At 51.8% G+C, this 14,012-nt stretch overlaps 1 protein-coding gene across 1 annotated transcript in view; it reads right to left on the bottom strand.

Annotated features, from left to right (window-relative positions):
- Positions 1 to 14,012, bottom strand: part of MICAL2 (microtubule associated monooxygenase, calponin and LIM domain containing 2) — a 135,662-nt gene that overhangs the window by 15,424 nt on the left and 106,226 nt on the right. The window contains 6 exon segments of the mRNA XM_038569053.1: positions 2,243 to 2,368; positions 3,558 to 3,659; positions 3,861 to 4,079; positions 5,093 to 5,215; positions 6,862 to 7,011; positions 10,014 to 10,082. Of these exon segments, the coding sequence (XP_038424981.1) occupies positions 2,243 to 2,368; positions 3,558 to 3,659; positions 3,861 to 4,079; positions 5,093 to 5,215; positions 6,862 to 7,011; positions 10,014 to 10,082 (789 nt within the window).

The following is a 14,012-nucleotide window of genomic DNA, read 5'->3' as shown; positions in this document are numbered from 1 at the left end:
CCCACTAGGGCACAAGCCTCACCAAGGAAGGAATGTAAGGCTAGATCACGGATGCACATCCCAAGAGCCCAAAGTGCCTGACTCTGAGTTGCCTGTGGTTTAATAAATGTTTGTTGAATGACTGAATGTTCATTTGCTGGCTCGCTAAATGAGTGACGTTGGTTTAAAGCTGCTCAAAGAGGCCAGCTGGAGGAGCAGCCGAGAGCCTCAGTGGGGCATGATGATGATGTGACAGGAGAAATGCCTACGACAAGTGTCTCCGTCAGACCCTGGTGGCCCCAGGGAAGACTGGGGCTGACTGCCTCTCACCAGCACCTCATGCACCTATTGGAAACCAAGTCAGGGAACTTGGGAAGCATGGTGGCTTTTCTTGCCCCAGCTCTGCCCTCAAGCCAGGTCACCCTGAGCATGAAAGAAAGGCAGAGGCTAGAGTGGACCCCGACCAGGGCCAGCCAATGAGGGGCTGGGCCACAGAGCAGCACGGTGTGGGCCAGGCTGCCCAGCCAAGAGCACCAGCCACTGCCCATCTGTGCCCAGGCACCCTCGCCCCTTCTCACCCGGTCAAGGGCGCCACAGCAGGAAGCACCCCCTCCCCCAGGGATGGCTCCTCTCCTGAGCTGGGCAAAATGGCTGCTCTGGAGCTTTGGTGATCATGATGACAAAAATGCCAATCCTCACCCAGACAGCTCAGTATTACGTGAGCCAGGGGTCACTCTCTTGCTGATGAGAAAATACAGAAGCTCAGACAGGTCAGGAGACCTAAGGTCAAAAGGCTGACCAGTGGCTGACCTGGAACAAGATGGGGCCTGTCTTGGCCTCTTGGCCATGGCTGTCTTCAGCGGAGCTGCACATCAGCTCCATGTCACCTCCCACAGCCCTTCCAGGGATGCTTCATACCCATACTGGGGATCATGGATGGGCTGGGACTGATAATATCCCTTGCTCCTTTCTTAGAGACCCTACCTGTACCCTTCTCCCCACAGCAGTGAGGGTCCCAAGCACAAACCAAGAGGCAGCTCCCAATTTTTCATGAAGGCAACGGCAGGTTGCTGGTTTGTGCTTCAGCCTAACAGCACAGAAGCCAACGAGCCGTAACTGTGATGGAGGACACTCAGCCTTGCACGCCAAGATGAGCCTGGGGGAGCCGGGCAGACCGGATGTGGTCGGAGGAGCACAGTTTGCGAGGAAGAGACCAAAAGCTAACTTCACGAGCAACAGCTAAAGAAGTGGGCTACACATTCGTTTTTAGGCTCAGCCGCTCCAGGGGCCAAGTTTCCTGAAGACCACCACTGTCCCACCCCAGCCTGGTTCTCAGCATACCTGGTAACAGGCGGGCAAGTGGAAACCATGAAAAGTGCTCCAGAACCCCAATTTAAACACTGTTCAAGGGTGCATGTCACGATCTACTTAAAGTTAGCTTCCCACCTCCTGCCCTCCTCTGAGCCAACCTTAGTGCTGCTACCTGAGTCATCCTTCTAGAACACAAAGCAGTGGCTTCAGTGGCTCTAAGAGGACAGAATGAAACTCTTTAATATGAAGAGTGGGCTGACTTCCACCTTCCTCCTCCACATTCCCATAAATACTTTTATTCTCAAAGCAAGTTGCACCGGAATCTTCTTTCCGTTCGCACAAACCCTGTCTGCCTACTTTTGCACAGGCCAGACCTTCCCAAAACCTTTGCCCTTCCCCTTCCATGTAACCCTTGACACTTGGTTCCTGAATCACCTCCCCTGTGAATCCTTTCCAGGCTTCTCCCCTCTGGGTTCCTACACACTTGCCCTCTATATCCTCCAGAATTAATGGATGGTATCGAAAAGTAGGAGGTTCGCCGTGTGGAATTGCCATTTTCTTAGGTCAAAAACAGCCAAATCCTGGCAATCTCCTATGGAAAATGTTGCTCACTTCTACACTAATGTGCTGTTTGTCACCAACTGGAGTAAGAGAACTGTGCCACCCTCCTTCCGTGTGTTGGCATCTGCCACACGGTGGCATATGGTGGGCGCCCAAGCAATGCTTGCTGCACGGACAGCACCGTTTGACAAGTTTTCGTGTGCCGCCTGTTCCACTCTGTTGCTTCCTCCAACACAGAAACCACCGAATCCAGGGCTGTTGTAAAGCATCTTACACATTTTCATCACAGCCAAAGCAAGCTCCAGATGTTTGTGGGCGCAGGTCAAGCAGAGCAGGAGAACGTCTCAGAACATGCAGGGAGTGGGGAAAGCTAATTGCTCAGGACGACTACCTTTCTGGCAGGAGAAACAGAGTCAACAGTCGATGGAGAGGAAGCAGCGGCTGGATCGGGAGACGGAAGGCAGGAGGGAGAAGCCGGAGGGTGAGTGAGAGACAGGCCTTTAGAAAGTAGTTTATTCTGCACAGAACAGAAACAGGAAACTGTGATTATCCCCGCGAAGTGCACCTGGTGCCTGCCTCCAGAGTGTAGCCCCAGGCCTACACATTCAGGGAAGGGGAAAGAAACCCAGGACGGTGTCTCAGGACAAAAAGAGAAGCCTCTGTCTTTGGAGCCCAGCAGGACTGTCTGGCTTCTGGAAATCCTGCATTCTGCTACAACTACCCCGGCTCCCTCGTCACACCAAAGTAGCTGGAGCGGATCCGTCCTGTTCCTGCGTACGTCTGCCACAGGATGGATACCAGAGCGAGCACCTGACGCTCTCACTCTGGAGCTTGGTATGAAGTAGCAGCTGGAACCTTAGGAAAGGAGAATGCTGAGCCACGGTGGGGCAGATGGCCACAGCAGGGGCCTCTATGGCCCCCTGGGACCCAGAAATGAACTAGATGCAAAACTTCCTTCCCGTGGCAATGACTCTGCCCAGTTAGCAGAGGACACAGGTCTGGAGGAGACTGAGCGAAAGCAGCAGAGGAGTTACGTTCTGGAGACCAGGCTGTCTGCAAGCGAGGGGGCACCTGACACGCACGGGCACTGGGGGGCCTCGTTATCAACCCTTCCCTCTCCATTGCCAGGCACTCCCTCTCCTTTTCAGCAAGTTTCTAGGTAAGTACCTGGCCTGCAGAGGGCCGTGCTTCCCATTCTAAGGCAAAGCCATTCTTCTTGGCTGATGCTGCCTTTCGGAAACGCAGAGCACAGGTTACAGCCTCTGCTTAGCTCATCATCCAGGATCTCCCGACCAGGGAGAGATCTCCAGAACATCATGCTTTCGCTTTAGGGAGCTGTGACGGGACTCCTGCCACTGACCAGCTTTCCTTCTTTGGGGTGGCTCTTAGGAAGCTCAGCGCCTACTCAGACCTGTCTGAGATCTAACAGCATACGTTTCTGCTCGTAACATTTTCCTTTGACCTGAGCCTACGTGATTATCTTGGTCTCCCCTTTGTCATGACTGATCTACGTATTTTTGCACCTGCTCGTTGGAGTCTTTTTCAGATGCCAGCCCAAATTCTAGAGTGACTCAGAAAGTCAATAGCTCCTCATGCCGGAAAAGGAGGAGGGAGGACGAAATGAAGCTCCAGAGACCGACTTGTGGCCACTTGGCTAGACGGCCAACATCTGGGCTCCTGGGGGGCTCCGGGAGCCCCTTGTTTACCTGCGGGAAATCCCCGTGTCCAAACATGGAGGCAAGGTGAGCCGCCTTCTCCTTAATGTTCTTTTTGTGAAATTCCCTGTTGGCCAAGTTCTGAGCCCTCTTCTGCAGGCAAGGCGAGAGATGGGAAAGAAAGAGAGACAGTGACAGGGACTATGGTGCTGGCCTCCAGGAGAGTGGCAGGATGGGATGGGAGGCAGGGTGTGAAGAGCATGAGAAGGAACCCACCCTGGGCAGAGGAGACAGAGGAGGGAAGGAAGGCGCCCCAAACCCAGGCAGAGGCAGGGCAAAGAGCGGGGCTTTCACCTGGACAATCTTGTCCTCCACTTGCTGCAGCCGCCGCAGCACCCCGGAAAGGGCCAGCGCTCCCTGGCAGGTGGGAGGCAGGGCAGCAGTGTTTTCTGGCCCACCCAGCTGCAGGTCAGACTTGGCTCTGGCTCTCCAGGGCCTGCTCGGGCACTCGCCGCCAGCAGACACTTGCTTTAGCTCTCGGAGCACGTGCCCCGTCACAACCACGGAAGGGAACTGGGAGAGAAGGAAAATCAAGCTTCCTTCCCGACTGTGGCCCATTCATACACCCTCCACCCCGGCCCCCACCACGAGCAATTCCCACGAGGACCAGGGACAAAGGGCACAGCCGGTGCCACTGTGAGTTACAGACCCAACTAACTGCAGGTACCGACTCTGCGCCACCTGACATCCTCACGAACCATCCATAGTCTCGGGCCTCACCCCAGACCCACCGGGTCAACACCTGTACAAGCCTGGTCTCGGTCCTAGCTGCACCCAGAAGTCACCTAGGGGGCTTAGAAAAAGTCACCCAAGTTTGGACCCAGCCCCCAGAGAGTCCAGGTCAACTGGTCTGGGGCTGGATACAAGATTGTGATATTTTTGAAAGAGCTCGCTAGGTGATTCTTAAGCACATGAGCATAAAATCACTGCAACATTTCCTCACTGACTTCGCTCAACTCCACGAGCTGGGAGCGACACAATGTTCCAATTGCTGGCTAGACATTTCTGAATACCATGCTCGATAATAGCGGTTCTGTTCAAACTCCAAACCCAGAGATGCTAGCTGGAAAAAGCCTTGGTGTGTGGCTGCCAGCTGCCTCCCGGGCCCCGGGCAGGTCCTCATCTGCTTGGGCACCAGGGAGGTCCTTCACCACACGCCAGCCTTACCCCTTCAGTTGACCCCCTGCGCTCATTCCACCGCCCCTGTCACTTATCCACCTACTTAGAAATCTCCTACCCAAGTGCCTGCCAACAAAGCCAAGTGTCCCGGAGCATCGCACGAACACCCCATGTGGTGCAGCTTGTTTCCACCCAAGCAACAAGTCGGGCAGAGGGACACTCCCTTACTGGCACCTATTCCAAGATGCTGCAGACTCGGTTATTCTTACCTATACGTTGGGTCTGCCTTCCCAGCGAATCTACAATCAGCCCTACATGGGGGTACACCGAGAGCCACGGACCCCACCCCTCCGGATCAAAGTCCCCTCTGACTTCACCAAGACAGGGTCCACTGGAAGGAGCCCTACCTGCCTTTTCAGAGGAGGTGATGGGCCGGGTGTGGGCTCCTCCGGCCTGGGGCAGCGAGAGTTAACAGGTGGGTCAGAGGAAATGCGCAGGACAGGCTTACCTATCCCTGAGACACGGCATTCCTGGGAGGAGGAAGGTGAATCCCAAAAAGCAGCCACAGGAAACATGAAGGAAAAGGTGAGTCAGACTGAGACACTTGGAGGGAGGAGAGCAGGAGAGGTGGGCAGAGAGTTTGCAAGAACAGAGAGAATGCTGGGCTGAGCTCCTGCAAGCCGGGCCCAGCTGGGAAACTTGAACCCCTGTTTCTCTGTCCGTGTGAACAGCAAGTCCTGGAGTCCCCTTCTCTTGGACAACGTGTAAATCCCAGGGAGGCCTTGCTTTTGGCTCAGACCTGGGGCACTGGGCCAGAGCCTATGCCACGCCAAGGTGGCCAGCCCTGGAGTCCTTCTGGAAATGGCAGTTTCCTGCACACGAGATGACGGGGATGCTACGTTCCTTCTGATGGCAGAGAACCCTCACTGACGCTTGGGGACTTCGAAGGGGCAAGTGAGGAAAAAAATTATAAGTCTCAGGAAAATGGCCCCCCTGATAAAACAAAAAAACAAACTTGCCTTCCTGGGGAAGGTGTGTTTGTCCAGGAGGGACATGGACCACCAGGTAGACATTTAGGATTGCCTGTTTTCTGTCCTCCTCCTGAGAGGAGCCTGATTCTGACTTAGGAGAGGTGTTCTCTGGATCCCTGGGTGGCGCAGCGGTTTGGCGCCTGGTTTTGGCCCAGGGAGCGATCCTGGAGACCCGGGATCGAATCCCACGTCAGGCCCCCGGTGCATGGAGCCTGCTTCTCCCTCTGCCTATCTCTCTGCCTCTCTATCTCTCTCTCTGTGTGTGACTATCATAAATAAATTTTAAAAAAAATTTAAAAAAAGGAGAGGTGTTCTCCAAAAAAGAACCAAACCCCTTGTCCCAAGCTTTTGTCGTTTGACAGCGGCATCCCAAAAGAATTCAGGGGAGCAAAATGAACCATGCAGTGCAGACCGTGGAGTCAAGAGCCTGAGAGCAATCAGCTTGGTGTGCAGCCTGCCCCACGGCATTCTGCTTCCCTCAGCCTCCCAGCCACCCCGGTCAGACACAGCGGCCCCACCAGCCTGACCCAAGGGAACACGGAGGAGGAGACGTCAGAGAACACTTGGGGGGTTGGTCCCCACGGAGCTGAGACCCGTGACTCGGTCTCCCCTGGTTTGCACAGGGCTTCTCACTTTGGACTTAGACTCCTAGGCAGCCAGTGTCTCTCAAGCTCCCTTACGCTGTACCATCTCAAGGATGGCCGCAAATCAAGTCGTGGTTACAAGGTAAAACCAAATTCCGGATTTCTTCTCCAGTGCAGAACAGGCATCAGCAAACTACGGTCCTCGGGCCAAAGCTGGCCTGCTGCCTGTTTTTGTACATTAAGTTTTGTTGGCACACAGCTACACAATTTGTTTAAGTCCTGTCCACGGCTGCCTTCCTGCTACAACAGCAGAGATGAAGTAGTTGCAAGAGAGACAGGATGGCTCCCAAAGCCTCAAATATTTGCTCTCGCCTCAATTTGCTATCTGGTCCTTCCTGGAGAAGTCTGCTGACTCTTGATCTAGAAGGAGCCCCAGCCTCACCTGAGCCAGGCCTGGCTGGCATACCTGAAATCCACCACTAGCCTGAACGTTTCTGCTGGCCTCTCAGCAGGTTCTGGTCACCAGGAAGGCAGGTCCAGTGAGCATCTGACAGGACTCACCTGCTTCAGGAGTGAGGGGTTCCGAGAGTTCTCCTCAAACTTGGCCAGCAGCTGACTTGCCATGGACTTGACTTTGTTCTGGCTCCCAGCTTCTTTACCGCTGCCATCCTCTGGACAGGAGCGCAGGCTCCGTCTGGGATAGGCTGAAGGCTGCAAAGGCCAAATGAGCACATTGGTTGTTGGATGCCGGGACCCAGATAGCAGGAAGGGACCTGGGGACTTAGGACACCGGACCAGTTTCCTGGAGAAGGATGCCAGGGCCCGAGGAAGTACGGCAGGAGCAACAGGTGATGCCAACTGAGACGATGCTCACGTCTTCCCAAAGGACAGGCCCACCTGCTTGGGAGCCAGACAGGGTTTGAAGATGGCCTCTTTCACCTCCCAGCCCATTGACCTTGGCAATTTACTTAATTTCCCTGAAGTTTCCTCATTTGTAAAAGGGGAACATAACCCACTTCATTTGGTTGTTGCAAAAGTCAAATATAATGATGAAGTGATCAGCAAAACAGTTTTCCAAACACACCATGTGGCTGCCAGAGGTGAAGAGTAGGGGGGATGAGGGAAGTAAGGGCGGGGGCGTCAGGGCAAGGCACAGGCTTTGGGCTTCTTTCTCCTCTCTCCTCTGTGCCCCACTCCCAACCCCAACCAGTCTTGCTCTGCGGTCGCTATCTTAAAGAAACATCTTTCAATCTGGAAATAATTTTAGATTTACAGGAAAGTTACACAGCACAGAGAGAGTTCCTGTATACCTTTCATCTAGATGTACCTAATGTTAGCATCTAGAATAATCGTGGTACTGTCATCAAAACTAAGACATTAACACCGGCTCGGTTCTATGAACTAAGCTTGAGACTTGGTTCGGACTACCTCAGTTTCCCACCCATGTCCTTTGGGTTCCAGGGCACCAGCCCAGGTCTCATATGGCATTTAGCCCCATCTCCCTCATCTGTAAGAGTTTCTCCATCTTTCTTTGTCTTTCATGACTTGGACAATTTTGAAGGAAGACTCGTCAGGTATTTTGTACAGAGCCTCGCAGGCTGGGTCGGTACCGATGTTTTCTCATGATCAGACTGGGGTTACGGGTTGTGGAGAAGATGCTACAAAGCAGAGACGTGCCTGGGCATGTGATAGCAATGGGACTGTTGACTGGTGAGATGCTGGCTGTGATCAATTGGTTGTGCTGCTTTTACAAAATGGAGTTCTATGTAAGACTTCTTTAGCTCCTCTGCTAAAAAACAAAACTTGGGAAATTACCGGTGTTCACTGAATGTCTGCTCTCCTTACCAAAGGACCTGTTCCCACAGGCCTGAGGAGCAATGCCACCATCCTATCGGTGGGCACTATGCTTTCTCAAGGAGGCCATGAATCTTTCTCATAGGAACAGATGTTCTCAAGGCAACTAAGATGTGTTCACTCAGAAATGTCATGGGAAGAGGCAAGCTAAGGTCAATTGATTTTTTTTTTTTTAAGATTCCCTAAGAGGAGTAGCCCCAGGGGAAGCCTTGTATGCACAGCCACTCTGAAGTGTTGGACAAACACAGACCAGAGAGTCACTCTCCACTTCAAAGTGTGGAAGGCTACTGCATATCAATGTAGGCTGGAGTGGAAGAGGCTAAGTTTACTGGAGTGGTCCCTGTTTGCACAAGGACAGAGTCAGCCAGGACCCAGGCCCTGGGTGGGTCTCTAAGACGAGCGCTTCTCAGATGTTAATGTGCATACAAATCACTCTGGGTCTCTTTCAAATGCAGATTCAGATCAGTCAAGGGCGGGCCCTGACAATGCATTTCTAACCCACTGCTGGCTGACGTTCACGGGCTGACGCTCATGCTGCGGGTGCCTGGCTCCCAACATGGAGTAGCAGGAATTTGGAAAGAATAATTGCTTAGTTAAATCTGACTTTAGAAAAACAGCTGGCTCAGATCAGCCCAGAAACATCTCAGAAGGGGCAGGTAGAACCGATTTCTCCCCGTACTCTGACTCCTGTGCAGCCATCAACAGAAAGAGGACACACACTCTCAGATAAGCCAGGGACAGTGGGGTGGCTCAGTCCCTTAAGCATCTGCTCAGGGCGTGATCCCAGGGTCCTGGGATGGAGCCCCACATTGCGGCTTCTCCCTCTCCCTCTGCTACTCCCCCTGCTTGTGCTCTCTCTTTCTCTGAAATAAATAAAATCTTAAAAAAAAAAAAAAGCAACGGATGAAAGGCAGGAGCAGACTTCCACCTGAGACATCGTGCATCACAGGGACTCTCCTAGGGAGGAGGAAGAAGGCAAATCACAGACATTTAAAGTGAGAGCCAGGACACTGGGAGGTCTCCCCCACCCTGGTCATCAGCCTCTGCTTCCTCCTTTCAACTACCTCCCTACTCACTGCCACCTTGCTCACACTAGCATCAAGAGGAGAGGCGACGGCTCTTGAAGAGATCAAAGAGGTTCTAGAAAAGGTTTAGACAAAGGTGATTTGAACTCATTGGATAAAATGTGTTTGGGCGCATTTTTGGACGTGCACTGAAGTCCAGGGTTCGGTTATCAGAGCGCCCCGTTGCCCCTTCCAGAAAATGGGGTAAGCAACAGGCAGCTTCCCCTCCACCCAGGATGGGCCTTGTAGCTCTCTCTGTTATAAAGGTCACAGTTTTGAGAACCAGCGTCTGTAGGGACGTGGGTGCTTCACTTTGACCAAGTAGCCTGTATTTTTCGGCTTTCACCAGAAGGTGGCACTTGTGGGCACCGGGACCTGTGCCGCCGAGACAGCAAGGGCCGGAGACAAGGTGGAAAGTAGGCCTGGGAGCCTAGGGAACTGCTGGTGCCCAGTTACTCCTCGCTGTTGACGGCGACGCTTGATTAGCACAGGTGCCCGAGAGCACGCTCAGGCTCAGTATCCACGTCCCCTTAATCTTTAAAAATCCTGCCAGAAGTTGCAAACATTTCAAATGCATCATCGCCTCACACAGCCGAGAGCCGGCCAGCCCCAGAGGCGGCGTTTCTCCAGGTGCCTGCTAGGAAGAACGGTACGGAGGCCCAGAGCCCGACGGTTTCTCCATCAAGCCAGGCCTGGAACTGAGTGGCTCTCGGGAGGGGAAGGGGACGGGCCAGCGTGCGGCCACTGGCCGGCAGGCAAGCAGCCCTTGCTCACCCTGACGCTGCGTGCACGCACCTCGTCCAGGTTGTTGAAGCCCTTCCGCCTCCGTTTGTTCATGTCGTTGTCTTCAGTCTGGGTGTCCACCTGCAGCGGCCAAGAAAGCGAGGTGAGCTCAGGGCCAGCGAGGGGTGGGGTCCCACCGACAGCCCTGAGGCCACAGGGCTGGCCGGGCCGATGCCACCCGCCTGCAGCCAGCTGCCAGCCCGGGAGGCAGATGGACATAAATCAGCCTGCACCCTGGCAAATGCGATCACCCCGAACCTAGGGCGAGGGGTGGGGGCGGCGGCGGGGTTCTATCAGAAGGGGTAGGAATCACTTCCCCAAAGATCATTCTGAAACATCCCAAAGCACAGTGAGTCCCGTGACACGGGCAGGGCAGGGGCTGTCTCTGTGGTCGACGTGACCCCGGGCTCAGAGCATCAGAGCCAGGCCTGCTGATGCCCCTCAGCATGCTGCCGTAAGGAGACCACTTCACAGGCGGGGACTCCTGGGGCTCACGTCAGCTGTCGAGGGGGTTGATGGCAAATTACATCTGCCATTGGGTCACTGTTGCAAATGCCAGTAAATGATATCTTATCAGCTTTAAGGGAGCATCAGATATGGTCTGAAAACTATGGCGACCATCCAGCTGTGTTGGTCCAGGACCATTTTGATTTATTGTTTCCCCAGCAGAATTATTTATAGCTTGGTTTCACTTTCTCCCCTGGCACAGTACTTCTCTTTTGCTGTTACATAAATCTTAGCCTTCACGATGGTCTATACCGTGGTGCAGAGTTTTGAACCCACATTTCCCAACTAACTTTGGGTTATCTATTGGCAGATATGTGACAATATGCCAAGTGCAAACAACAGGGTGGAAGGTGTTCACAATGCAACATAAAGCTCAGTCACAAATATGCATCCTAGTGCTTGGAAATGGATCTCTCTCTCTCTCTCTCTCTCTCTCTCTCTCTTTTCCCAGATAAAGAGTGGGGAAGAGGAGCAGAGAGAGAGGGAGAGACAACCTTAAGCAGTCTCCACACCCAGCACCAAGCCCAACGTGGGGCTCACTCTCCACCCTAAGATCATGACCTGAGCTGAAATCAGGAGTCAGATGCTTAACTGACCGGGCCACCCTGGCACCCCTGGTACCACTCTCAATGAAGGAACAAAGTTTAGTGAAAAAAGAAAGCATGTGAGGTTGAACATGGGGATGAATCGATAAGCAAAAAATACATAATACTATGAACCAAAGCCGACGGAGACAAGGGCACAGGTACAATCTGCGAAATGAAGCCAGTTGTTTGCACAGTGAGTGTTGCCGTGAACCTACACTACATATTCTGCATGTGTTCAAATCTTTTGTATTTCACAATAAAGACTTTTTAAATTTTGTTATTTGCTTTCCGTGTCTCATTGTGTCCTTCTTAATGAATGTCCATCTTCTGTTTCTCATGCTTTTCTCATTTACAGCAAAACTGCCTTACAGCCAATTAGTTCCAGAGCACAACTCCTTGCAGCAGAGATGCTTAGGGTGAGACTTCCAGGACCCTAGTGCCACTGGTCCCCAGCTGGGGCCTTCTCCAAAAGCCAGCTCCCAGAGGGCCACGGAACCTCCCTCCGCCCCCAAGCCTCCTCCACACTCAGGGCCCCCAGAGCAGGCCAGCTTACTCCCCAGCCTTTGTTTCACTGACCATGCAGCAGGAAGGGGTGCTGGCCATTCTCTCCCCCTGGAGCCCAGCCCAATTAGCCCCACCCTCCTACCTTTGCTGCGCCACAGGAAGGATCTTTTACCTTCTGCTTGTTCTGCAATTACTCGGAGCCCCTAGCACACACGACTGTGTACCCACTTGCTCTCAGCAGAAAGCACCTGCTTCCCCTGCGTCCGTATTCCCATCACCCCTGCCCTCTTCCCACATTTACCAGTATCTTTAATATTTTCAAAGAGAAGATTCATCACAGTTTAGTCATTGATATTTGTTCAAAAATTTGACCCTTCTCTTGTTCAGGCAAGCACAGAACAGATCAAAGGGCCCTGCCTTCCATTTAACATTTTTTCTCAGCTCCTAATAAATCATTATTCTGTGAATGGAAATGATTTCAACCCAAATGCTTGGGCAAACACCAAGAGAAACAGATGACCTTATTCTCAACAATGTTGGGTCTTAGAGGCCCAGGCTGTCTGGGGTCCCAGCTCCACTGCCTGTGAATGGCTTGCTGGCTGAGACTGGGGCCGGAGAAAGTACAGGATGTCCTACCCAACAAGAACACTGCATGCATAATCTTAGGGTTTTCAGTTGGGGTTTTTTTTGTGTGTGTGTGATTGTTGTTTCCACCTTAAATGAAGACTTGGCTTTTCTCTCAAAGAACAACACATCCTACTCTCTCTTTTGCATTCAACAGCTCGGGGCTGGACTGTTCCAACATCAAAGCCTGTGTAGATCCAAACCCAGTATGTTAGCCACAGGCTCACACGAAGTGCTCCTGGGACGGAGTGTGCGGAGGAGCAGCACCTGAGAAGACCCCAGATCCTTCAGGGGAAATCAAAGAAGTGGGTGGGGCGATCTCCACACCTCTGACTCAGGCTGATCCATGGGACAATAAAAAACACAGTCTATATGAAAGGTTAGCAACACACATACCCAAACGGTCTCTACTCTTCCTTACGGATTTATCCTGGAAGCACTGATTCTCAACTAAAAAGTCAGGTTAAAACAGAAAAGTGGAGAAACTCAAACTCAATTAGGGATTTACCTAATTTTTTCTTATGTATATCTCTCTATCTGCAAGCCAACGTTGCCTTACTACCCCCATCTCCTTAGGCTTTATTTTGCTCTACACAGAACGGAATACAAGAAGGAAGAAAGTACCTATGGTGCCCAGTGAGAGAGAGAGAACATGAAAATACAGAAATAGCTCACTTTCTTTCGCTATTAATTTTTTCTCATCTGTCCCCTAGGAACACGTTTTCATGATTTCCCAATGATCCGAAAGAGTCCATACACCAGAGGGCATTAAATTAATTGGTGTCCCCATTAAAAAAAAAAAAAGAGAGAGATGTATTTGCTAATCTATTTATTTGATCAGTACAAGATAACCATGTCCTCATAAAGCCTGACTTTGGGTGACTTTAGCCCAAAGGAAACCACCTTTATATTTAACTAGCTAACATAGCCTAACCCTGGAGAAATTTAGATCTGGGGCATAGGAGGAGAGATGAGCCATTGCAGGCAATGGCTTGGTTGAGGGGGGAGGCAGTAGTGATATTTAGAAAGATGGCCAGTGACGCTGGCAAGAGAACTCTTCTCTTCTTCGGTAACAGAGTAGTAGTAAGGAGTTATGAGTTCAAGTTCTGACGTGACTTACTTCCCAGCTGTGTGACCTTAGGAAAATCACCTAACTTCTCTGATTTCAGCTTCCTTATCTCTTATTTCCTCACCTAGATATACCACCCAGCTCTTATTGTAAGGATTAATGAAGTCATGCACATAAAACACTTCTATAGAAGGTGCTAATAAATGTTAGGCACCGTTACTTAGGTTAACGCTAGTTAATAGAATTAGGAAGTGCAAATTCTAGTTCGGACTTTGACTTTTACCACCTATAAGACATCGTGATTTAATCTCCCCACAGCCAAGATTCCCTTTCTCTAAAACTGGGATGAGAATACACGCCGGGGCTTCCTCAAAAGCGAACACAAGGAGCACACAAGGAGCTATACAGGAGATTGCTTTGTACACTGTAAGATGGGACACTGGCCATGGTTGTAGTGCAGAACCAAGTGTTCTATCCCACTACTTTGACTCATTTTCTCCGAAAAGAGGCATCTTCGTTGAATCGGTACTCCTAAAGGGACAGGAGCACTCATCTGAGGACCCCTTCCCACATGGCCGGGCAGGTGCTCCGACCTGCAGCACACATCTGTTCATGCTGTCTTTTTGGCAATGCAGTGCAATGCAGTGTTGATGCGACTGCAATCATTTTGCAGACAAGCAAAGGGACCTTCTGAGAGGTTCAAGCATGTGCCAAATGCCC

The sequence above is a fragment of the Canis lupus genome, chromosome 21 (assembly GCF_011100685.1).
Source record: "Canis lupus familiaris isolate Mischka breed German Shepherd chromosome 21, alternate assembly UU_Cfam_GSD_1.0, whole genome shotgun sequence".
Classification (NCBI taxonomy): Eukaryota; Metazoa; Chordata; class Mammalia; order Carnivora; family Canidae; genus Canis; species Canis lupus.
This window is presented reverse-complemented; position numbering and strand designations above follow the sequence as displayed.